Below are 26,827 nucleotides of genomic sequence, written 5' to 3'. Positions count from 1 at the left end.
GCTTCTACATTTTAAAACATTTAGAGTTTAAATTGGCTTTATTTGGTCATGTCATAAAAAGCACGTGCAATAACAGCAAATTTAATGACGGCTCCATTCCACACCGCATTACCAGCCTCCCTTACCATTAGAACTGGAGGTCGGCAAACTCAGCACTTAATGTTAGGTGGCACCACCTGTGTTGGTCACCCTCTAAACAGCTTTAAAACTGCACCAACAGACACTGAAGTAGATCAGAACTCAGGTTTATTGATTACGTCACCAAATGCTTAGAAGATTACATCACAATATTATGTATAGAACCGTAGAGCACTTTCATTTCTATGTATCTTACATTGAAAACTTTACAGTCTGTATTTTTTTTTCATTTACTGTATATATTTATATATATTTATATATTCCCTAGATTTAGGGAAGTAGACATCCATAGTTGCGAGGGAAGGAATGCTTTTCAAAAAATATTTAAATGCACTTTAAATAATTACATACATCCTTCTTTTTTTAAAATAAAAAAAAAGAAAGGCATGGAACAAACTCGAAATGATCCAGGATGCAGAGATGCTGGAGCCTCTGTGGATGCAAGTTTTGGTTTTGCTCTGTCAAACTAATGTGGAAGAGGGTCAACACTAAAGGGAGTTCTAGGCATCCAGTGTAAGTCGTTACACTGTGTCATGTTAATACCTGAACACACTGTAAAAAATAAAGATATGGACAACTGTAGTATTCTAGTCCAACTGATGGATGTGTGCAGGTTTTATCAGTCCACTGTAAAGCCAGGAGAAGTCGACCCCAGTGTAAGGCTGACTGGGTCAACACACGCGGGAATGCACAGCAGAGGGAAGCAGCCAGTATATCAACCATCCGTACACTGTAAACCAGCAATTATCCAAACAATAACTCTAGAAAGTGAGCCAAATAAATACGTAAAATCTCATCGATAGGCAAGAGGTGACAAACGTGACGGGATGGCAGTGTCACACAGATCTCCCAATTAAAGATCACTGATAGTGTTGTAAGAGGCGCAGATTGGTTTCTCCTGCAGCTGTGAGGTTCAGCCTTTTCAACAACCTCCTTGATATTAACACAGATATGAGAGTTCAATAATGCTTCAGGATTGACATTAACACAAGGAACTTATTTTGATTAGATCACCTTTTTTCTTTTTTTCCCCCAAACAGGCACAGGTGGCCAGAATTTATCTTTTACTAGAGCAAATGCAAGGAAATCAAATTCAATGAGATTTTTCATTTCCTTTCAGCATATAGACATTTTTCTTTTTGTTTTAAAGTATTTAAAAAATTAAGCAGGAAAAGAAAACGCTCAAAATCTGTGAAAGGGTTTGCAATAATATCAATAAATTATTTGTTTACAGTTTTTTCAAGATGACAGTCAGGGGGATGATAAATGACTACAGTCAGCAGAGAGTGCTGGTCACAGTGCTGTTCATCTCCGAGATAAAGAGGATGGCCAGGGATCCGGGCGAAGGTGTTTCTAGCTGCCGAGCGCAGCCGAAAACAGGAATACTCAACGCAGAGTCCCAGCGGGAAAGCTTGTCTTTATCAGCCATCTGTGATCCGATCCGGTCCAGTCAGAGGTATAGAGTCTCTCGGAAGTTGTGTCCATCTTCTCACCAGCGCTCGCCGTTTCCCTGTCCACCCACCTTCTTAGGATGCGGGAGTCCGGGCAGGCGCTCCCTCTGGATGAGCAGCAGCGATGTGGAAGACGGAGCCAATGCGCAGGAAGAAGCGCCTGAGGACGGCCCGCAGCTCAGGGATCAGGTCAAACTGCATCATCTCACACAGGTGGGGGTAGTAGCAGGACGCGTGAGGCTTGAACTGGAACAAACAGGAGAACATTTAGCTAAAGACTCAGACATTAAACCCCCCCCCCAAAAAAAACAGTGTATTTGGAAAAATATACAAAATGAGGGGTGGTTGCTGACCACTAGGTTCACAGCAGGGTGTTTAATTAATATGTCGACAGTGATGCATGTTTGTTGCTGTTTTTTTCCTGCTTTTAACAACAATTTCACGGAATTATGAAACGTTCCCAAAACTCAAAGTAGGGATTGCATAAGAAAGCGGTGCCGACCAGTCCACTGTAACAATACTGGTCTAGTTTTTGTTGATGCAGTGGTTTGTTGGCTGGCTGCACGGCGCCAACATTTCCTACTACTTGTGGCTGCACGGTTCTGGTCTAAAATGACCTGGAAAGGCACCTCAAGTCATGCGCTGCCATGAATCATCATGCACATTCTCTAAATACATAATTCATATGTACTCACAAAAATGACATCAATTCAAAAGGATTGAACTAATAACATATTTTTGCTTGGGAAGAACTGATCTTTTTTTTTTGTACTTTTATTTTATTGTTATTCAATTCAGTGGGGAGGAGGCAGCGTGAGTTGGAGAGTGTAGCACAGGTAAAGCTTTACTGAACAAATACTTTATGTAACACTACACTACTACTAATACTCTTTCCCCAAGTTGTTACTAATGTGTATTTGGAGGTGTACTCTGTGCGTTCCTGCCTTGTCATCGGGCAGCCGCAGCGTCCTGGTGAGCAGCAGCATCAGCAGGCTGTTCCAAGCCTCTCTGTGGCTCTCTGAGGTCAGACTGATGAAGTAGCCCAGAGCTTCATTACACACCCTGAGAGAGATGACACAACACAGACGCACATACACGATTATGACAAACACAAAGCTGTCGGTATCAGTGTTGCTGCACGAAACTGATTATCAATCCGCATCATCTTTATCATAGAGGCAGCTATTTCATGATGATAAACGTCTCACATGTGTGTTCTTGATGCAATACGTGAGTCATCGCTTACAGCGACAAACACGACGAGGTGATATGTGCCCGGCTTTAGCATGCCAATATATTACACGAAATGCGCACGCAGAGTACATTCATAAATTTATAATGAGGTATGAGCTGTGTGTCAAAACACAGGAACAAACAGCAGCGCTGCCCTTTCTGCCAGTGACACACTCGGTGCTTATTTATCTAAGGTTTAACATTTAACCGGTGATGACACACAGGAAACACTGTGAGAAAGTGCAGGAGAGCGTTTCACTCACAGCAGTAGGCGTGTCTGGATGTCGGGCCACGAGTCCTGCAGCTGAGGGTCCGAGTACATCCTGAACAAGATCCTGAGGCTGCAGGCTAGACTGCTGGTCTCCTGCTTCAGTAAGTTGGGCTTAGATTTCCCTTTAAACCCTGAAAGGTCACCAGAGAGATGACAGCTGTTAAATCAGTAACAGAGGCTTGTAGTTAAGACGTGTCCCATTTCGCTGCATATCACGGTGTTCTCCACGCTGCCTTTCCTTTCTGTATATCTATTGTTTATCAAAAAAACAAAACAAAGGAAGTGAAAATAACACTGGGCTGGATATACCATTACTCTTCCCACTATTTACTGATAGTTCTCCTCTGTTTAACGTAAAGCTATAAACAAAGAACCTTCTGAACTGTAACGTGCACAGGACAGAGAATCCTGGGGGCTTTCCCTTGGTTTTTACCTGCCCTCCAGAGTGCCGTCCTCTGTTCGTTATTGGAGTTGAAGTCTTTGGCAAAGGTGTGTGACTCCAGCAGGCAGTCCAGCAGCTTGAAGAGGTGTGCGGACGTCATGTGTCTGTACATGCCCTGATCTGGACCCGACTCACGCCCCTCAGCCTCCGACTCCTCCAGAGCATCCCGCTGGCACGAGGAAAAAACTTTAGCATATATGATTTTATAATAGTTATAAAAATAAGGCTGTACTAGCGGACACTGGACATTTCTGGTCCCTAGGCCACTGGTGGCCTACTGAAACCCACTGGGACTGTGCACACACTCATTTATTTGGATTAACTCAAGCTAACTACAAATTTTTAGCAGAACTATTTTTTCCTGAAACATTTGTCCGTGGCTGCTTCCACATTTTATCTGCACCACCTCATATTAAAATTGTAAAGGTGAAGAGCAGGAATACATTTTCACTCTCTTTTCTTTGGTTCGCCTCTTCAGCTCATTCGGGATTATGATTATGAATAAAAGTGACACACTGACATAGAGTGGGTGAGGTGCCAAGCTTTACCTGCGCAGCAGCCATATTATCAGCATCCTCCTTCTTGCTGGTGGCTGGGTAGAAGACAATGTTGTCGACGGTCTGTATTAATTCAAGCTGCACGACGCATTTGATCAGCAGGCCTGCAAACAGCCTCTGGTCTGAAACTCCTGCAGCAGGGAAAAGTATTTAGAAAGGTGTGGAGATATGAGCCCTGGAATTCATGCTGAGATTATTCATTTTACAGACTGAATAAAAACGCATGCGCCCGTTTGCTTACTGGCATTGCTTCTGCCTTTCCAGGTGTCGTCACTGGACATCTGGCTGTGTCCTCTCTCGGAGAGCGCTCGGTCGTAGCTGCTCTGTGACTGAGTGTCGAAATCAGCATCCTGGAAATGTACAGGAGCGACAAAATACACCATGAACACAGACACGGGTTAGTGTCTGACATAGTGGAAACAGTGTGAAAAGGAGAGTTCTTTTCATTGGTTAAAAGTAAACTATATGAAGCATGTGCAGAGCTGCTGCTGTGCATAGTCATCGTTTAGTCACAGGGAGAACTTGGTGAGGTTTTTTGTTTCCTCTTACAAAGTGTTTCGCGTCAGCTGCTTCCTCATCCTGTCCAGCCGGTCGCCAAGTCAACAAACTGGTTTGGAAAGCAAAAAAATCCACAATCATGTGACAGCACAAACGCAACAGTAACTTTTACACACACCAATTTTTGAACGCCCATTAACTTAGTGATGCCATCTTTTACACTTTAACTGAACTCGAGTATAGAAGATCAGCACTCACGCTTGAGGGCTGGTGTTTTGGAAGATCTCCAGCATACAGGAGCATGTTATGTCCCACACCTCGGGGCTGAACTTCTCCCCATTCAGGATCACCAGGTTCTCCAGGCAGTTTGTCCCGGACCGAGCCAGCTGCTCATTGTCTGCAGAAAAGACAGAACAAGTTCAGAACATATCTGCCTCACTGGGATAGACTCCAGCACTCCCGAGATCCAGAACTGGATAACGCACGCAGGTGCGCCGCCTGTCAAAACCTTAAAGCTGTGCATGAAGTAAAAACTGAGGAGAAAATTCTGCCCGCCCCAAGGTGATGGAGCGGGCACCTTGAAAGTACAGTTTCACATGACCACATAGAAGCATTCGTTACCTGTTTTTCTTCATGTCCCACCCACCATTTTTATGATTTTTCTAAACAAAATAAATAAAAAAAAATAAAACAAAATAAAAAAAAAATTGCCCCAAAATTCTAAAACAAATTGACTGACTTTTATTTTATTGCCCCTATTCACATTCATACACATATGTGAAATATCACCTGCTCTAACTCTGGGCTGTGAACATAAAGTTCTGAGTCTCTGTCCATTAGAAAAGAAGCCCTCAAAACTACTTTAATTAAAACCCATGTAATTTGCAGGCTCCTATGGCACCTATGAATGGCTTTCAGCAGACCTGCTAGTTTTTAACACGTTGTTCTGGAAGTCCCGCTCTGACCCTTTACACTTTATGCCTCTGTAAGGTCTACTGTATCACTGTTAAGTTGAAACCGCTATCCATCCTCTTCCACTTATCCAGTTCTGGATCTCGGGAGTGCTGGAGTCTATCCCAGCTGCTGTAGGGTGAGAAGCAGGCTACACCCTTGACAGTCTTGATAGTCCCCACTAACTGCATGTCACTGAACGCCCCACGCAGACACAGGGAGAACATGCAAACTCCACTGCCCTGATGGCAGATTTGAACCACTGACTTTGTTATGTGTCCACAGTGCTAACCACTGTCCCAACACCACTTCCCAAAAAGCAGCAATCCCTTCAAGGTAAATTTTAATCATAGGGAAGAGAACAAAGAGACAGGGAACCAAATCTGATGAACAAGTGGCACAAGTGGCCAAAATACACCTTATGCCTTTTCTACTGTTCAGCAGAACTCAGAACTTTAACAGTAGAATTCATTACTGGTTGTAGCTGGACCCAGCTCTCATCACAAGTAACCACTGTTGACATGAAGGTCAGGTCAGAAACAGAAGATGTTTGCTAACCATCAAGTGGACAGAGATGGTAGCTTATTGGAAACGTGTGCAGAGGTACATGAGTAGAAGAGCTTGAAGATTTTATATTTGTATGGGTGTAGTCCCAGAACTCTCAGTTGGAGTTTAGGGTGGGGATAATACTGACAAACCAAACAGGTTCAACTCATTAATGTTCCACCTGCTGCTCTATGACAGCTGGGATAAGCTGCAGCCCCCTTGTGAAATGATTGATAAAACGTGGAAGATGGATTGGTATTTGGATGCTTTAGGAGAGTTTTTTTTCCTCATCAATAAAATAATCCAAAGAATATAAATAATGTTGTTTGAGAGGGCAGAGATGTTCCGACCGCTTACTGTTCTTCCTACATATGAGATATATCATCAGGACACCAGCCTGCACACCTAAAATAGAACAGGTGTTAGCGCTCTGCCTCATGAGCTTTAAAGGTTGTTTGTCAGGACAGAGGAGTGTAATGAGCAATGACGATGATGAACACCTACCTTGCCTGACACACCACTGGAGCTGGGTGAAAATGTCAGCCAGTAGGATTTCACTGAGAGGCTCATAAAACTGTGTGAACACGTCACAGATGGCATACAGGGCATGGTTACACGTTGTCGTCATCCACTCAGTTTTCTGGAAGCAAACAAAAGAGGAGCAGGGGGGGTTTGTTTGTTTTTTTACTTTTTTATTACTTTAATTCCTCTGTACATAAATAATTGAACAGCTGAAATCACACACAGCACTGACCTCTGTCTGCTGTTCGGGAAGCTTCATGTTGTCGAAGATGCGAAAGACAATTCGGAAGAGGTCGTGCCACCAGTGCTTCTCGAAGGTGTGGCCGTAACTCTTCATAATCTCAAACATGACTGTGAGACCTCTGTCGGGAGAAACGGTAAACGTCAGTTTTCATGCATCATGGCGCAACCAGGACAAAACTGTTACTGTATATAAAGTGCAAAAGATGCATTAAAACAGCTGATCCAATCGTGAGTCTTTATGTAAAGGTCTGCAGTGTGACAGAAATAATAATACGTGGCTTGGTTTGTTCCATTTAGCGTGTATTTGTACATCTAAAGTACTTTGCAAATATATGACCTCCATCTGATGGACAGTCTGACAGTCACATGTGTTCCTTTATGTTTGATCACATTACTTGAAAACTGTGTGGGTATTGTTCACTAGTAGGCTCAAGTTATCCAAAGAATAAAAGTCACTGGTGGAATCAGGCTCTTTGTTTATTTGGTTATTTAAAAAAAAGAAAAGTACCTGACAGACTTCAAGGTTTGTCTGTATTCATGTGACAATCCTGGCAGTGTCTTGTGTGTTTTTGTAAGCCCAAACAGCGAGTATTCAGCTCTGACTCCTGGATGTTTGGGGTGGATCTGTTAGCTGTGCGTTACACCCTGAGCACTGTATTTTTAGTCTATATTTGTTTACCATTTGGAAAATGTATCACGGTGAAAAGCCTTGTTTCCTTAGCAACTAGCACACAGAGTATGCATTGTAACCACTGAAAAACAGCCAGCTATATTAAATTTTTTCTTTTTTTTTTTATGACTGGGCTCGGTGTCGAGTTAAACTGAGCATTTTATCCCCATGATCTCTGCACAATTTTATGGGTGTGTTTTGTAGTTAGGCCTAACTCTACGACCTGGTCCGGACATCCAACTTGCAGCGGTTGATGATACAAGAAAGTTCAAACAGGATAGGAAACCAGCCGCGAACCCAGACCCGGTCACCAGGGGCAACATTCATGTCGTCACTCGTGTATTCCCTCAGGGCCTGCACAGGGACACAGCGGGACATAAAGTCAAGAAATCAGAAAAAAAGGAAAAATAAACCAAAAAAAAAAAAAAAAAAAAAAAATTCAACAACCAAAACTGGTGCTTTCCCAGCTCAGCTGTGAGTACCTGTGGTCTGTCAGAAACGTATTTAGCACAGTGTCGGATGAGTCTGATGGCCTCCATGCTGGTGTCAGGAAAAGCCGCATTGCACACAAACTCTGACAGGCACTTCACTGCATCCTGGAAGGAGTCGATAGCAGCTGCAAAGTGCTCCCGGAAGGTGTTCACTAATAAAACACACAAAAGCATTCAAAGTAAAAATGAAAAGGTCTTGATCTGAAATCCCTGTTCTCAAACTAAAGTCAAAGCAGTACTTACAGCTCATGTCTCTGTCAGATGAGCACTTGGATGGTTAACATCCTCCTACCTTGTTATTATTATCATTATTATTATTATTGAGTAAACATACTCACAGACAATGTGCCCAGTGGTCTGGAAGGCCAACTCCACTATAGTCTCATCATGGTCCGACGCAGCCTGATGAAAAACTGAGAAGATGTTCTTCCAACCTGAACGGATGTTTGCCGCCTGGGAATTTACCATCTGAGCCACACACCTGATCACCATGTCTCTGATTGTGGGGGACCTGAGGGAGGTTAGAGCCGTTAGCCTAACAGCAAGTAAGCAAACTGCTACTGCTCTTTTATCCATAATATCTGATGAATATAAGAGGTTCATGTAAACCACTCTGAACCCTTCTTACTTCGATAACTTTGCATCAAAATGAGAAAGTACAGTTTCACATGACCACATAGAAGCATTCGTTACCTGTTTTTCTTCATGATGTGCTCAAAAGGCCTCAGGAAATCCTTCTGGAAGCGGAAGTTAGCCAGCTCTCCCTTCTCCAAGAACTTCATGGACAGCTGTCTTAGTGAGTCCACAGCAAAGATGGCAACATCCTCATTAGGGTTACAGCCCACCTACAAGGAGACACCATAGAAAGCTATCAGTTCAGCTCTGTTTTACAAAAATGCTCAAGATGGCAAACACGACAGGACTGGCACCTGCTGCTGAACCCACCCCTACTTCAAGGTCTCATGTGTTGAGCATTTAGAGATGCTCTGCTGCAAACCGGGGTTGTAACAAGTGGTTACGTTTGAGTTACTCTGGTCATTTTCTGACTGTTGACATCATCATCAAGGCATTGTTACCCAGAGAACTACCGCTCACTGGACATTTTCCTCTTTTTCAGTGTAAACCCTAGAGACCACGCTGTCTGGCACCATCAACAATGCCCTGCTGAAAGCCACTTAAAATAACCTTTCTTCCCATTCTGATGCTTTGAATGTCAGCAGGTCATCTAAATCCACTGAGTTGCTGCCATGAGATTGTTTAGATATTTGCATTAACAAGCAACTGAACAGGTGTAACCTAATAAAGTGGCTGTGAGTGCAACTCTGATCTTAATATAATGACTGAGATGAGGGGGTAATATCAGTGCATAGTGTGATTAATGACAAATGTCAGTCTTGAAACCCGACCTACCGAAGGACAACGTCACTGTCGGCACATTCTGTAGATACACAAAATATGCAGGCAAACAAAGAACTGTGGCGGTAATAAATTTGTGTCATCAAGGGTTCAATACAGGACGAAGGGCGGTGCACAGAAAGATGGCAGCGCCACCCAAAGGACACTTCAAGACAAGCCTTTAGGCTCTGTACTTGATAAACATTTTGAAATTCAGGCTCTGTGGATGCTTTGCGACACTGACCTTGTTGAAGTGGTCGCCTATGACCTGCCAAATTCTGGACCACTGCAGCCTGATGCGGTTCATGTTGTAGTAGGAGATTTCCACAATCTTCTGCAGACTGAACATCCTTGGCTGGTGTGCCGAGGCCAGCTCGTCCATGGACACCGCACACAGCCACCGCACAAAGTCCACTGGAAACATTTAAACGGGAAGGTGCTTTCAATTATTTTCTTTACGTCAAACATGAAAAACCAAACGGGGATCATTTACACAGCAAAGTAAGACACACTCACCGATGGCATTTCCATCTAATCTGGTGGAACCAGTAAAGATCCTGCAAACATCAAAGTAGTTTTAACATTCAATCGTTATGACGGACAAACGATGTGTGTGCAGTGTCTGAGCACTCTGACTCACCTGTCCACAGCTACCACCACACTCTGAGAGCTGGTCTCTCCTACTGACTCCTGAATATGAGCCATCTGTCTTTTATCTTGACTTCCTACCAGGTTACCTGCAACAACAAAGACATTTAACACACACTTCTATATACACACAGGCACCCCGGAGACACACAAAAATATGACCCAGTTTGAATGCAGAATATGTTCTACGTAATCCACTGTATCCTACCCAGGCCCAGGGGCATGAACTCCTCTGTGCCGGACGGTAAGCCTTTGATGCCACCTTCCCTGTCCCGGACCACCCCTGAGATGTAGCGCGTCTTCACCCCTGTCCCAATCAACTGGGCGAGCTCCAGCTGACTGATACACCTCAAAATCTACAAAACAGGCATTAAAACAATAAAAATACACCATTATAGAGACGTTTACAAAGAAATAGACTACGCCCAGACATTAAATTAAATCTATCGCTTGTTAAGAAATTCAAATTCTCACCTCATGCCAGGAGTTGCCCAGGTAGTTTCCATCAGTGTGGGCCACAGTGATCAGAGTCTTAATAGTGTCAATGTTCTTCTGCTTCATCTCTGTGATGCTGGAACTGGCTGTCAGCAGGGTGAATCTGGCCAAAGCCTGAACGTACGCATCTCGCTCCAACTGCAGACAGAAAGGGAGTGAACACATGCTCATGTTTTCACGCTGCCTGCCTGAACTGCCTGCATTGAATTGCTTGAAAAGGAAATATTAGAGATATGATCATACGTGAAATATAACCAGTTGGAACAGTTTCCTACAAACTGTGTGTAAACATGAGCAGACCTGCATACTGAAGATGCATGCGATCCTGATGGCACACCGAATGCCCTCCAGACACAGCGATGCTACCTCAGGGTCGTCGCAGTCCTGCAGTCCCACGCTGAACGCAGCCAGCAGTGGGGTCCATGCCAGCTGGAACACACACAAAGTATCATCTCATTTTACAAGTTACATCAGTTTCTTCCTTCTTATTAATTTCACAGTTCTCCTTCCTAGTTGCAATATTAGTGCCAATGCTCCAGGCATCGTCTGATATAATTTAAGGTGTTAAATATTAATCTGGCAAGAATCAGCACGGAAAGATGGTTGAAATCTGGTTTTCTGTTAAGTCACAGTAATGACAATTCAACGAACAATTTTTTGTGTCTTTATTGAATATTCTCAGTCCAGATGACTTATGTTTTCATTAAAGCTTCATTTTTGTTAGTTAGGCCTTTAACCTCACTGAGCATTTTGCATTGTACCACCGGTGCCACCTTCGCTGTGTGCACACTTTCAGGTAGTACAATCATGGAACTTCAGTCTTTATTGATTAGATTAGCTTTGGCTGATGTTATAAGTAAACTGTTCCACATTTCATTTCCTAACTCAGCATGCACCATGTGAATGTTTGAATGAATATTCCCACTGAGCAAAAACAATAAGGCAACCTTTTCTTGGTTATGCAAAGAGGACTCAATTAGAAATACCTTAAACATGGGCCTGACGTGCTCCAGGTGTGTAGCACTGAAGAAGGGCGCCTGAGCATGGCTGACCGCCTCCATGAGAGCTTTAGCAGTCTTCGCCATCTGTTCCATCTCCATGTTGTAGAGCAAACGACGCTGCTTCTCACTGGCCACACCTGATGGAAGGACGACTTTAATGTTTCTGACTGATTAAAAATACGCCACAATAAAGCGTTTCTACTGTTTCTGCTATTTTCGTGAGTAATCCTGGAGTACTTACTCTGCTTGGTGGACTTTGGAGTGATTGAAAACTCTTTGCTCTCCTTCATGGCTATCTTCTTGCCTGCAATTTCATCATATATGGAGGACAGATACTCCTCTGGCAGGTCCTTACTGTCATTAATACCTCGGTTCATCTTAATATACTGCTCTTTTGTCATTTTGTTCTTCACCTATATAAACAAAGAAGATCAGGGCAGACAGTAGGAAGGGATTCATTAAAAGGAACATCTAATTGCATATAAACAGAACTTAACAAGAACAGACTATTTTCTACACTTCAGGAAACATTTGCAAAGCCTGTCACCGGTTACTAAAATGTAACATCAAAAATAATTTTCATGTAAATGAACTCAACAAGTTTCATCATACACATGTCCGGAAGCAGTGGACCTTAGAGGAAGTGGTTTCTGAGGATTCAGTGTGAAAATTAGTGCAAAAGATACTGTAAGAATGGTCATCCAGTAAGAGAACATCTATAAGAAAACATTAAATAGTCAGAATGTCAGATCAACAGAGTGACTGAAAAACTTGAAACTCAAAATAATAGAACCTTATTGTACATTTCACATGATCACACCGTGGCGGTCTGGATTTTGCTGAAGTTAAAAAAATAAGGGCAATTAACAACGTCACTGTGGGGAACAAAAAGGGTATTAAAAAAAAAAAGAGTAAGTTATAGCAGACTCTGCAGGAAACACAATACATCTTTGTTTTCTTTGTCTGATCCTGTATTACAGTCTCTGGCTCTCAGTCTTCAGTCTGCATGCATCACTGCACACCATATTTCTCGCCTGTTCCTCTCAGACTTTAAATTTCAAACCTAGTTCTCTCTGTTACAGCGGTCTGTCAGCAGAGATAATTTGGGGCAGTAGCTATTTAATGAAGGCAGCATTAAGCCAGACACTGCCTGGCACAGCACCCACATTTATTTGAATGATGCTACTACAATGACACAACGGAGCTCTGCGAGCTAAAGGATTGGACTCTGCTTGATGGAACAGCTCACAGTGACAGGTTGCTTGAGCTGTAAACTCCGGCCATGATCCTGTGTGCTTTTAATCCTGATAACAATATGTTGAGTAATGTCAAAAATGTTGAGTAATGCTTCTTTTCTTCCATGTTCTCCAAAGATAACCTTGCTGTCCTTCAATAAACAACAACACAAAACTGTCTCCAACTCCTCAGTGCCTAAAGAAGGGATCCAAGTCCTTAATGAACATTACCACAAGCAGTTAAATTGACTGCGTGACAATGACTGGTGATGATATGAGTGGAAGGACACAAAAAGAATCAACAGTTCTCACCTGAGGACTATGCAGGTCTGTGGTGAGCATAATGATAGAGTATGCCAGCACGTATGCAGTGTCGGCACTGGCAAACAGAGTTTGTCTGCAAGGGAGGACACACAGCAACATTTAGTGGTTGCTCTGTTCTATTTAAATGCAAACTCCAGAAATAAACAGAAGTAAATCTGTCAAGCACAAATATATTGACAGCAACCCGTGACAGTAGTAGGAAACAGTGGCTCTTACCCCTGGTTACACTCCAGGTACCGAGCAGCAAACTTCTCCATCAGCCTGTCGATCTTCTGGGCCTCCCCTGGCAGCCTGAAGCCTTCCAAGAACATCCTAAGTGCGGAGACAAAGTCCCGGCCACAGAAATCCAGCTGGTCCACGTAGCAGTACATCACTTCTTTGTTGAACTTGATGTTCTCTCCCAGGAACTCGCCCACCTGCGTCTGTGGATGCACAGACGATGGGGACTCACTAACTTGAATTAAGAATGCAGCAATAAGTGTGCAAGTCTGTAAATCTGTGTAACCCTCACTGTGTCCAGTCTGTCTTCCTGGTGGAGGAACTGGGCGATGTCCTCAGCTTTAGGACCCAGCATGCCCTGATCCTGCAGGTACTGGATACCACGCTTTGGCTTCTTGTTGAAGCTGCGGGAAAATAAAATAAAAATCGACAAAACTTTTGAGTGGACAAGAACAAAGGGAAGTTCAAACATTGCACGCAGGTCCATTCACATGTTAAACCACAAGCAGGCTGAGAAAAAGAGCTCACAGTTCAATGCCGTGCTCAATGATGTCCTTCTGCTGTTTTATGACCTCATACTGCTCTGGGTGGTCTGCCTGCGATGCAGCGACGCTTGAAGAGATGGCAGAATCCAGCGAGCTGATGCTGTCCCGACGTCCTGCCAGCTGCTCTGGGAGCTTCAGCTCGGCCCCCTCGCTATCAGACGGATGCTCCTGACCTGCAAACCCAACGCACAAGAATAAATGCATCGAAACGACCTACTTTGATTTTCGTTGATACATTCATTTTTGAAAAAACACTTACCCAAGTTAGCTTGAAGGTTTGGATTGACATACATGTCTTTGCTCCACTCCACCATACATTTGAGGATGGAAACCAGACACTCCAAACCCTTTTTACGTAGGCTCAGCTCCTGTGGAACAATACAAGCTCATGTTTATGGTCACACGTTCATAAAATATGGCCTGCACTGCTATAGCTAAATCCTATAGACAGGACACACCCAAGTCCAGAGGATAAAGCCTCTGGGTCTGAAAGGGGAAGCTAAAACAAAGGTGACTTATACCTACAATTTTACTAATGGCCAGCAGGGGACAAATCAAGCTTTTCACTTGATCCATCACATCACCATGGGTGCCATCTATGGGCTACATCCTTCTTCTCTAATAATACTATGGCCCTGCCTCCTTACAACTAGGTGCTTACAATTTTTAATAACTAGGCTGTTAAACATAACTCTGAAACACTCAGGTGTTGCTAAGCAGAAAGACCCTACTTTGGCACAGATTATCCTAATGAAATGCATCACAGTGCACACATACCTGCAGGGGTGTCATCCCGAGCTCCTGACCACTCCTGCCCTGAGCGATCTTGGACAGATCATTGACAAGACGCTCAAAAATGTTGGCGGCATTCAGGTCACAGTCGTAGTTTACATATATGTCAACAACACACTGAGCATCTGGGAGAAAGGCAAAACGAATTAAGAAAAACATTTCAAAAAGGTTTTTATGTCATATGTCTTGAAAAATTCTGAACTGCCTTGAGCAACCCCTCGCTACAATAAAATGCTTAAACTAATGCTGTGCTAAATTCATTAGTGCCAACTGAAATAGCAGCTAAATTTCTGCATTTGATGAAAAGGTAACAAAAACCCAGAGAATGGCAAATCATCGTTTATCATCATTTACAAAGGCTATTTTGAGACTTGCATTTCTGCTACCACTTCCTACTGCTCTCTGCAGTTACAGAAATGTCAAGCCTGTGCTCTTGTTAATGAGTAACTTTCAACTACATCTTAGTCACAGAACTTAAGTATAATGAACTTGTATCAGTGGACCTGTACCTGCACAGATGCGTGTTAGCGTCTGGATAACCATCCACTTGTGCTCAAAGGAGCTGGTCGACGTCTCCAGGATGGTCAAAAAGATCTCTCGGAAAAACACCTGAAGCGAGGAGAATGAGATATTCAGGCTTTAAAGATATCGCACCTGCTGTGGACAATTGTCCTTCGAGGTGATTAAATTAACTTTTAAATGAAGATTTGTCGTGCCAATCGACTCAATGCAGGAGACAGTGCATATTACTATCCAAGTGTTTTACCTCAATCTGCATCTTCAAGTGCACTTTGAAGTGGGAAAGCAGGGTGAGGAAGATGGCCAATGAGAGCTCAAAGACCTCAGGTACAGAGGAGACGCCATTTTTGGACAGTGCCACACACAGATACTGCTTGATGGCATTCACAAACATCTCGTGGGTGCGAAACACTGGCCCGGCGCCCTGCAGCACGGAGAGCAGCAGCTGCAAGGAGACAATCTTGGACCGCAACTCATGAGACCTGCAGGTTAGAGGAAGGGTAAAGACACAAGTTCATTCTCACAGTCTGTACTGAGGACACCTAAACGATGTATAGTTTAGGGGTTCATTTCAATCTGGTATTTGATAAAGGCTAAGATGCCTTCTCTTTAATCTACCTGGGCTCATTTTACTCTGCCCTATTCACACTGACTGGCCCAGCAACTAATGTTACAGTAATTAGAGAAGACAGGGTCACAGCGGGATGGAAAAGGGTAAGTTCACTCTGCAGAAGCCAGAGGCGGTGATATTTTTCTGGGCAAACTACAGTTTGGCAAGTAGATGCGAAATAAAGTGTAAGGGCAGGGGATTTAATGATATCGTTATGGGGATTACATAAAGTTCAAATTCATAATCAAGCATCCAGGTTAAGTTACAATATAATGTGACAATGTCAGTCAAGTCATAAAAATGACTCACTTTGGGTCTGGAGGGCCATCAGCAAGGGGCTTCATGGAAAGCTTACACAGAGAGCGGAACACCAGAAATGCATCTTTTTGCAGGATGTGAGAGAACCGGGCAGCGTTGTGGGGTCCCTGCAGGGCCTCAGCATCCTGAGACAGATGAAGAGAGTTAATCACACTCTATACCATACCTAAAAAAGGCAACAAAATCTCTAATTGGTCTAGCCTCAAGCCTTTATATACTAAGCCTTTAATTAATGTTTTAAATGATAGCTTCATAAAGAGAACAACTTTAAAACAAAGCTCCAAAAGCAGAATCAAACTGAAACGTAATAAAATCCCAAACATAACAGTCGAGAAAAAGGACCAAGAAGCTTTAAGAAGATGTAAATGCACACATGGAGGTTCAGATTTAGTTAGTTTCAGTCACACTGCTCAATCTAGGTCCTTTTTTTCCTGAATTAAAAATTATGCTATTTACTCGGACTTTAAAGGAGACTGCACACTACTAATGAACATCCGAGGACACTGCTCACCAGCATGTCTGTGGAGGACAGTGAAGACCGGTCCTCGATGATACCATTCATCTGCTGACCTTCTGTTCTGACTCTGGGGGGAGCCACCTCTGTCTGCTCGGTGGCAGGGTGCGGTGGGTGCTCGCCTCCTGGAGAAGAAGCCAGAACAGATGTTTTCAGGTCGTTGCAACGACAACTGAGCAGACTGTAGAGAACAGAGGAGGCAGGATACACTAAAAAGAGAATAAGAGTATTAGAGGAATATCCCACCTGCTCCAACATGGGTCTGTGTTGGCTGTTGCTCTCCCTTCTCTGCTGGGTTTGAGTTGCTCTCTGGTTTGTCCCCTTCGTCTCCTTGCTGAGCTGCTGTGGGAGAAGTCTCAGCACCCTCCTCCTCAAACACTGAATCTGACATAAAGAAAAAACTAAATTTATAGATTCAAAGGTTCAAGAGGTTCATCTTTTTTAATCCTTGAGGATTTTCTTCAAGTGCTTCTTAGATTTCACTTTGACAACACAAACCTGTTGATGGTGTGACCTGCTCTGCTTCTCCATTAGGTGGAGTATTTTCACTCTCGACTTCCCCATTGACTGACGGTGTGTCTGGCTCTTGGTCCTGGTCCAGATCAGGGGCTGGAGATGGGTGTGTAGAGCTGCTGGTATTGGTGGTGAGATCTGGAGTACTTGCTGCCGGGGATGGGGAATTCTGTGGCTCAGGAGTTGACGTATGGTCAGACCGGGGGGAGCCAGACCTCCGGCTGCTTGGGACAGGGGACGGATTTTGTTGGGGCAAACGTAGGCGCTCCTTCTCCTGCTCCTGAGCCTCCAAAGCCTGTGGAGGCAGCAGAGGGAGAAGATGAAGGTACTCCCTATAGTGACACAAGCTTATCAATCCTCAGGTTGGATAAGCTAAGACATTTAGACATTTTGACCCCCCCCCACCAACATCAAATGGTAGTAGATGTGAAAGGGACCCATGATGAAGTTATGGAAGAGTAAACAGAAGACATAAAGGCGACTAGCTCTGACTCTCCAAGAGATCCACCTTAAGATCTGAAACCCACTGCTTCAGTTTTTTCCTTTATTGGATGTGTATGAAGTCAAAAAAGGTGGCATATCCCAAATATCACACACGGAATATGCATTAGTGTGTATGTATGAATATGAGCACTGATGTCCCGCCTACCTACTGTTCAAATCTTCTGTTTACAAGCGACAGCCAATCAGAACAAGAGTGACTTTAAAGGAACTAAAACAAGCTTGTTTCAGGTAGACGGTGAAGTGAGGGGCTTCAGCTCTGATTATGATAAGTAAGGATTATGTAACATTTAATAAATCAAAGCTGCTCTTGTAAAGTCCGAAAATAATACAGGGGGCCAGTTCTTTAGTACATTTCCATAATTAAACTTTAACACTTCTACATAATGAACAATGACAGTAACTGTTGCAACAGTCTCAGGTGGTCAAGTCTAAATGCATTGAATGTAGTGTTATCAAAGTAGATGTGACATATTATTTATTTATATATATATTTAATATTCATATTTATTGTTTATTTTGTCTGTCTGCCACAAGTAGGACAAATGAATGCTTGGGTAATGGTATTAGTCTTGGTCATGTTTTTCTGGCCAGTACAGTGGTGTAGCGGTTTGCGCCGTCACCTCACAGCTACCATGTTCGAATCATGTTCTCCCTGTGACTGCAGTTTAATGGATCTGAGGTAGTTAAAGTGGATAAATAAAATACTCTACACTGTGGCTTGTAGTGTGAGGTGCTTTGAGTGGTCAATAAGACCAGAAAAGTGCTATATAATTCCCTGTCCATTAAGCAGCTAATGGGAAGCTAATTATTACAGACTAATTACTGTGCCTGCCTGAGACAGGCCAAGGTTACAGCTGTTTACAGCTCATTAGGTACACATAGCTTAACTGTACGGACTCTGGTTACTGCTGCAGGTAAGGCTGGGGCTTCTATAATTAAAACTGTGATGATGACTTATTATTTTCAGTGAATCCAACACTAATCAGTGCAGTGATCCTTTAAGCGAGCATGCAGTGCCCTACACTGTTTAACAGAGACTTTACTTTTTGAACAATAAGATTAGAACTTCAGGCTGCAACTGTTTTATGGGCAGATGAGCAGCAGCAGTGCTTTGTAACAGTGTTAGACTGACAGCCTGGTTTTCCATGCGGGTGAAGATAACGTTGAGCATCTGGGTGAGGGTGGCCTTGGCCGTGGTCTGGTTGATGAGGTTGCGGCTGGCCAGGTAGATGTTGTAGCAGGTCCTGACGGTGAGGAGGACTGTGCCCTCGTGGATCTCGATGTGCGGGGAGGTGACTGTTGTCAGCAGGGCCTGCACAGAGAGAAGAGGAAGTTGAGACTTATCACACAGGATGTCTTATTCAGAGCATGCTGCTGAATCATCGCTGGACTTCTCTACTAGAGCTTTTCTACTCTTCTCCTCCATATTTGGTGCAGAATTAAAATCTTTAAAGGTAGTTTCACTTGGTCAGTGTAAATGGGCTGTAATGACAGTCAAGGCCCCTTCTACAGTTTATGCAATCAAACTGATGCTGATAATCTGTCCTATAAACCTTTTGTCAACAGTGATAAAACAGATTCCTTCTTACAGGAGACACTTTGTCCTTTATGACCAACCAGGATGTTTATTTCAGGAGCTAGGCGGAACCTCAACAAGCAGCAGGAATGATAACCTACCATCTAAAACGCAAATATTAAGAAAGATGAGAAAATATAAAATGATGTGTGACATATCATGGGTGAGCTGACATCATCTTTCCTATAACAACGGTCCTAATACATAAGTTTAAAAAAATATAATGACAGACATCTGACAGTGTTTAAATAAGCTAGGGGAAACTTGGAAAAGCAGGTATTCTTCTCATCTTTGCGTTTTCTTTGACCCTGAAATGATGAAGACACAAATGTTTCTGCAGTTTTACCTCAATAACCAATCCTCTCTTACTCCTAACTCACATTAGAGACACAGCATAGAGAAAGAAGCCTTTGAGCTTGGCGGTCTGGGCTCTGACATGTTAGTAAACAACAACAACGACAGCTGGATGATCTGAAGGCTGCCAGATGTGAGATGAAGCACTGGGTATACCTTGATGATCTGTAGCTGGACTCCCTCGTCGGTTTGTGGTCCCTGGAAGCAGTTGCAGATGGTTTCCACCAGTCGGTCAATCAGCCTCTTGCCAGGAGTTCTGCTGTCCGGAGCGTTGCCAGTGATGTGGCCATAAGCGATCAGCTTCTGCAGTGGCGAGAGAGAGTGTGTGGGTCAGGGCGGCAGGGTGTGGAATTCTAGAGGTAGTGTTATTCCGCTTTTGGATTCATGTATACAGTGTTGTCCAAAAGTCTTGAGCCACCCCTCATTGGGAAACGGGTGCAATGACTCATTGAAATAGTATGCAAATATAAATGAAAAGTTATATTTGGGACTTTTGACCAAAACTGAACATGTGACTGCAAAAGACAATAAAAAACAAAATTGTGGAATTTAAAAATATTCAGACTTGAGTTATCCTGAGAGCGGGGCACAAACGAATGTAGTTTTTCTTTTGCTAAATTAAGTGAAATTAATCAATTGATTAAAATATTCAAACTGATTGAATCATTTATTATGCAAGCAGCAAGTGCAGTTGTGCTAGAAATTATAATTATTTGTTTGCAAAATCTACTTTTTTTTCCTCCTCACTGTCTTTTTTTCTAAATACCCAAAACATCAAAACTACAACGTTACCCCATCAGTTGGGTTGCCAATAGGTAGATATAGCATGTGGCTCTGTAATGCAGAGATATCCATCTATCCATCTCTCATTTAACCATTAATTTATCATGAATTGAACAGTTCGATCCCGAGATTGATCTTTATGTAGCCACCTCTTTATACAAACCACTGGTATATGGATGGACAAACAGACATTAGCCCAGGTCTGTTTATCCTTTCCTAAGTAACGCTCCAAATACATTTGAAAATGACTGAAGTTATGAATGTTTACAACTGAAAGAGAGCTACACACACTTTGAGCTCTAAACTATATATAAATATAGATAAGAGATCCTGTGTCAAATGTGAGCTGTGGAGAATCTGGAATTTCCCCTGGGACCAATCTGGAATTGCTAGATACCAGTTTTGCTAGATACCAGTTTATCTAGCAAAATGCTTTTATCTCTCAAAATCTGTCTGTGTTCATTGCAGTTCTATATATTACTGTCCACAATTTAATTTGAATGTTGCAATTAAGAATCTGTGTAAGAAACAAACAGGTGTTCTTTACTGATCATTAAGCAGTAAACCTCAGTACGTACGAACAGTGTACGAGGGAAGGGAAATATTTTGGACACAGCCATGAGGCTAAATAACTCACATGATGTTAGCAGGTTATGTCCTCAATAACTCAGAGCACATAACAAATAAAAAAAAACCAACAAAAAAAACGAGGAAGTCTGTGTTTGTTTGCTTAGGCTGTTTTAAGTCAGTACTTTTGTTCCACAAAAGCAGAGTAAATGTACTTCACAGGTTACAGCTGGCGCAACAATACAAGTGTAGCTACTATGAAAATCTCCTAAAATCTCCTTACAGGATGGCATGTGCATGTGTGCATGGAATGCAGGGCCATTGTTCTGCGTAAATGTCAGACAGGTGTATCAAGATTTTACCTTGCAACCTCCAGTTGGGTTATATAACCATTAAAAAAAAAAAAAAAAAAAAAAAACTTGCTGTGTTTCACTTACTGCATGCATACATAAGCACAAGAAGAGTGAGAGTGACAGGTGTTTGTGTATGTGAGTGTGTGAGAGAGAGTGAACATTAACCTGCAGACAATCCAAAGAGGTGCTAACTATCCGGGGGGACTTAGACTGACACGCCAACTCAAAAGGCAGCACATATTTATCAGCCTCGATGTAGTTGGCTCTGGGCGGAACCACGGTACCATCCCTGGAGGGAGGAAAGAAAAGCAAACAGCTGAGTGAACTGGCAAAGCTGCATCGAGAGCAGATTTCTATACACAGAGTGTAAGCTGTGTAAGCTGGAGATCCTCAACTTCATGATAATGACACAGATTATGTAAATAAATCAAACGTTATGTCAAATCTCTTATTCTTATTCAGTACAACAACAATCAGTCGAACAGGCGGCTCGTCTACAGCAGAAGGCACATTGCATTGCAAACACTATCCCATAATCTAAATAAAAACAGAATGCAATGATTTCTAAGTCATTCAAACTCTACATTCAATAAAAAGCTGCAAAGAGACAACATATCAAACGCACAACAAGGATTTTATTTGTTGTTCTAACACATCCTTGCTCTGAATTTCATGTCAGCAACATGTTTCAATAAAGTGAGACGGTGCCAGTAAAAGACTGAACAAGTTCCACCGATCTTTAGAAAAAAACTTGCCTGATGGAGTAATTGTGTTAATTGCAATAAGTAAACTGATTAGGTATAACGACACGATCCCACAAAGGCTGATTCATTTAAAAGTAAATACAGGGAGAGATCCAACGCTCGCTGTATTTACTGCTAAATTTAAGTAAAGGTTTCTTTGTGGATTTCCTCGTCTACAGTGCAAAATATCAACAACAGATTCAAAGAATCCAAAAAAGTCTGTTAGCAACAATATTAAATTGCTGTGACCTTGGAGGCCAGAAATCCTGCAGTGGAAATCACAACATGGACTCAGCTGCAAGCTTTTCCAGAAAATCTGAAGTAAAACAGAAATGTTGGCTGAGCTACTTTGAGACAAACAGGACAAAGTAGTAAACCATCCTGTGATCTGACCAATCAAATGTGGAGGTTATTTTTCAAAATTATGGAGCACAATTGGTAACAGATTAATCCTTAACCACTGAGGAGCTGTAAGTCTATACCAAGCAAAAACTGGAAAACAAGTGGTCACTTCCCATATTTCTTTCAATAAAATTTCATCTTTTAACATTTGATATGTTGCCTTTTTACCATAAGGAATAGATAGTTTAAATGCATTGTTTACAAGCAGTCCTAATATTACAGCCAATGACAATGAAATTCACAAGCAATCCTTACTTCAAGTTCTTACCCAAAATACCAAGAAGGAAAAAACACTTTCAGAGAAAAAAAAAGAAAGCTTTGTATTTAGGAATACTCACTTTTGTTTCTCCAATTCTTCCTTGATTTCATCTGTTAGAGGAAAGCACAGGAGATTAAATGTTACTGAGGTCTGGACGCTCTGCAGCACACTGGCCACACTGCTGCGTGCCGCAGCACACAAGTGTGACTCTCGATCCAGGGGTTACTAAGTTGAGCATAAATTATAGTTGCAGTATAACGCGTTTCTTGCATTTAAGGGGATATTTCTGTTCTAGTTTAACCCTTTTTATTTCAGTATGTTAATGCCATAACAGTGATACACTGCTACAACCTCTGTGTTTGAACGACTGCATCACCGCTCCCAACTGTATTGCTGTCTAAGCTTCTCTAAGTCAATATGCATCTCATCATTTTTATTCCACATCGATGTGTCCAAAGCACCACACGCACCTAGTCACGCAGTCCTATACTATGAACGATGATGCACATCCAGCCATATGTGACCGATTAAATGCATTCGACTGACACAGAACAGCAAGAGCAAACATACTACTGTACTCTAATGAGCTGCTTGTATCACAGGGCCACGCACAGGAAATTAGTATGTGCAATACTCACCACAAATGTCATAATCACTGTTCTAGAGTAATATACTTTAAATGGTGACAAAAATGTATGATTCTCCTTCCTTTTCACACAGTAAGAATGTGATGTGAGGGCAGTTTATTCCTCCAACGTGTATAAATCAGAACTACACATAAATATATAAAAAGGTATGAATAATACTCACACCCTTTTTATTTAGTCACATGGCTGCTGCTGATGATGACAACGATCGCCTCTTTCAGCATACCTAGTTCATCATTAAATACAGTACTGTGCAAAAGTTTTGAGCCACCACTGAACCCTTTGTTTGTTCAGACACTGACCATTCAAGCATAAGAAGGCACCTAACTCAAGGAATGAACTAGTGTTGTGTCTACACATGACAACTTAGCAAAGAATCGGTTTTAAATTGGACCAAAAACACAATTTGTTTTCATTTCTTCAGGGGAATCTATGAAAAATGCCAATGATACCACAGTTTGACAGACATAACATGGGATTATTACACCAACAAGGGAATTCCCACAGAGCTATAACCCAAAAACTTGGCGTATCTCACCATGTTGTGCATTGTGTCCTTAAAAGATTTTAAGAAAGTGGACAAGTAGAGGACAAAAGAAGAAGTGGGAGGGCTAAAAAATAAACAGTATCTGACAATAATGTCCTTAAGAAAATGAGAAATTGCAGCACAGACCTGACACAAGACCTGAGAGATACACCTGACCCCAGCCCTTCAGTTAATCCACCTACTGTTTGCTGAAGGCTCATTAGAATCAGTTTAAGTGGAAAAGGCTGCAGTAGGCCAAATTACCCATATCGGGATAGAAAGACAAACAATGGAACACCATCAGTCATAGACCGGCCTCCACAAAGCCCCGACCTCAACATTATTGTCGGAGTGTGGGATGATCTTGACAGAGAAGAGATCAAAAGGCAGCCAACATCCAAAGAAGAGCTTAGGAATACGCTTCAAGAAGCCTGGACAACTATTCCCAAAGACTGCTTAAAGAAATGCCAAGAAAGCTTGTCTAAGAGAGTTCAGAGTGCGTGGAAAAATAAAGATGGTCACAGTAAATAGTGACTTTTAAGCTCATGAGAGTTGCACAAACTCTGTTTCCACCTTATATCCTGTAGTTTTCATTTATGTTTGTGTAAGTTTAAATAAATTGCTGCACCCACTTCCCATTTTCCTTGCAAAACATAAAGAAATGAGGGGTGGCTCGAGACTTTTGCACAGTACTGTATAAACTAAAGCAAGACAGCTTAGCTGTCTGAACAAGGGATTTGTGGCAGTGAGGGAAAAAAACTGAGGTATTCATGAGGCTTGCCCAAGGCCACATTGACTGAATATCGGGAACACACTAAACACTCACTGCCGTGAGGCGTTGAGGGGACACGTGTTGTGTTCAAGTATCACATATGAGAGTCAACACGGACAGAGAGCACACAAAGCAGCCCCGCCTCGCCCACCGCCACTCAAACACGTCCTTAAACTGCCTGCACCCTAATATTGTGGCACAAGTTGTTCCCCCAATTTCTCAATGACCTAACAAAAAAACCCGACAGAGACAAGCACCTTAGAAAGCAACACCACACTCCGGGCAGCTTTTAATGTCCTTAAGTCCAATAAGACACTGCTCGCTGACTGTCACAAAAATAGGCAGAGCAGTCTGAGCTGAAATACACACAGCAATGCCGTAATGAAGTAAACAGCTCGGCGTGTGTAACACTATCTGTGACTGGGTTGAATGGAAAAGAACGAACGTCAGAATATCCTGGAGTTAGGTAGCGTGTGTGCGTGTAGAGCCGGACCAGGCTGTCTGGCTAGTTGACAGCGCTACGTACAACACAGGGATTGGTCTGTTTAACTAGCTAACCTAGCCTAGCTACAACTAGCTAACGTCAGTTAGCTACGTTAGCATGTTACTCTGCCGATGTCCGTTTAGAATGCGGCTGTGGCCGGATATCAACATAACAAAAGTTATAATTGAGAGTGAGAGTGGTGTCAACACATATTTATCTGTCTATAAACATCAACGGGGAACCAAACAGGCGATAAAGGCCATTCAGTTGCTAACGCTAGCTAACTGGGTATCTCTACCATAAAAGACCTCAGAGCGAAATGTTTCAATGAAACGCGACAGAAAACATAGGGCTCGGCGAGCCAATGTTCATAACAAACCCGCTTACCGAGCGCCACCTGACAGGCTTTACGCAGCTGGCTGTGCTGGCTCCTCTTCACCTCCTTATCCGAGAGGATTTTCTCCAGCGCCCTGGACAGAAACATGCTCTTGGTTTTGCTGTTTTCTGCCTTCGACTGCGAGTACTGCTGCTGCTGCGGTGGCCGGTGTTGTTGCATCTCTCGATCTTGTTGCCGCTCCTCTCTCAGGCCGTCATCTTCGGCCTGGTCCTGCGAGTTAGCAGGTGACAAGGAAAAGCTAATGAAAACCAGGCTATAACAATCCGTCCAGTAGAGCTGCTACCTCAACTCAGCGCCGCCATGCTGGGTACACGTCACGTCACGTCACGTGATTCTCAGCTGTCTGGATTTTGACAACAGCACCTCTAGAAGCAGGTAATCACTCAAACCTGGTTAAATAGAGTTATACCTATGGAAGAAAAATGTATATTGTTCGAATCTGACATAATAAATGATAAACATTCCGTTTTCAAAGACTTCGAGTTCTGTAACTTAAGTTACAATACACATTTTCATGTTAATATTAAGCTCGCTCACGTCCTGGAATATCCTGCAGATGGCGCCAAAACTCCACAAAGTATTTATATGAATGCTACTCAGTTCATCTACCACACATACTACCTGAAAAGCAGGTCAGTGGCGTCTCCAGGATTTTTTTTAATTAGAGCGGCACAGGAGGGAACAAGAACCAAGCAGCAACTGAATTTTTAATAAGTCCTGCTTGGAAATTGGTTAAAAATTCAGCCAGTTGTAACAGTTTTTATTTGTAGACAGACCCCTGGCTTCCATGACCATGATTTAGGCCACAACAAAATCCAACCACTGACTATTGCTACATATTAGTTTATTTTATATTTTATCCAGTTCCTCCAATCAGCAGTTACAGGTGTACATCTATTCATACATCTTCAGTTCATTTTCATTTTCTGTGAAAAATGTACATTATATATATATATATATGTATATATATAAGCATCAATATGAAAATACTGACAGACAATCTTCATTACAAGTCGAAAACATAGAATTTATCTGGCAAGCAACAATCATTGCTCGATCACTTAAAAAAATTCTGACAGAGTAAAACATTTAGCCTGTTTCAAGGTTGCTTTAACACATGTTTTTCTTCCACAGAAATCATAATTCACAGTATGAAAAAAAAAAACAATAATGGTGTCATGTCTTGCACAGACTCTCCTGTTGCTTCAGCCAGAACCGTAAAATCACCTACTGAAATCATCTCTAATGGACAATAAAAATCTACTGTACCGCGAGATTTATGACCAAAAACAACAATCACAAATAAACAATATATCAGT

At 42.4% G+C, this 26,827-nt stretch overlaps 1 protein-coding gene across 1 annotated transcript; it reads right to left on the bottom strand.

Annotated features, from left to right (window-relative positions):
• Nucleotides 1–229: 229 nt before the first annotated feature.
• On the bottom strand, nucleotides 230–25,864 carry arfgef2 (ADP-ribosylation factor guanine nucleotide-exchange factor 2 (brefeldin A-inhibited)). Its single transcript, XM_031728779.2, has 39 exons — nucleotides 25,499–25,864; nucleotides 22,762–22,792; nucleotides 21,444–21,567; nucleotides 19,732–19,878; nucleotides 18,778–18,957; nucleotides 17,127–17,436; nucleotides 16,875–17,012; nucleotides 16,626–16,753; nucleotides 16,106–16,239; nucleotides 15,434–15,668; nucleotides 15,177–15,276; nucleotides 14,653–14,792; nucleotides 14,135–14,243; nucleotides 13,859–14,048; nucleotides 13,623–13,734; nucleotides 13,328–13,533; nucleotides 13,100–13,184; nucleotides 11,794–11,965; nucleotides 11,538–11,689; nucleotides 10,852–10,980; nucleotides 10,531–10,689; nucleotides 10,265–10,412; nucleotides 10,049–10,145; nucleotides 9,925–9,965; nucleotides 9,653–9,822; nucleotides 8,707–8,858; nucleotides 8,352–8,524; nucleotides 8,005–8,165; nucleotides 7,746–7,876; nucleotides 6,842–6,971; nucleotides 6,592–6,727; nucleotides 4,849–4,987; nucleotides 4,642–4,699; nucleotides 4,334–4,442; nucleotides 4,084–4,223; nucleotides 3,527–3,704; nucleotides 3,086–3,224; nucleotides 2,534–2,651; nucleotides 230–1,835 (listed from the first exon to the last, which is right to left on the bottom strand). The coding sequence occupies exons 1-39, from the start codon at nucleotides 25,665–25,667 to the stop codon at nucleotides 1,665–1,667; spliced, it is 5,541 nt and encodes a 1,846-aa protein (XP_031584639.1). The 5' UTR covers nucleotides 25,668–25,864; the 3' UTR covers nucleotides 230–1,664.
• Between the last annotated feature and the right edge of the window lie 963 nt (nucleotides 25,865–26,827).

This window comes from Oreochromis aureus, linkage group 20 (genome assembly GCF_013358895.1).
Source record: "Oreochromis aureus strain Israel breed Guangdong linkage group 20, ZZ_aureus, whole genome shotgun sequence".
Taxonomy (NCBI): domain Eukaryota; kingdom Metazoa; phylum Chordata; class Actinopteri; order Cichliformes; family Cichlidae; genus Oreochromis; species Oreochromis aureus.
This window is presented reverse-complemented; position numbering and strand designations above follow the sequence as displayed.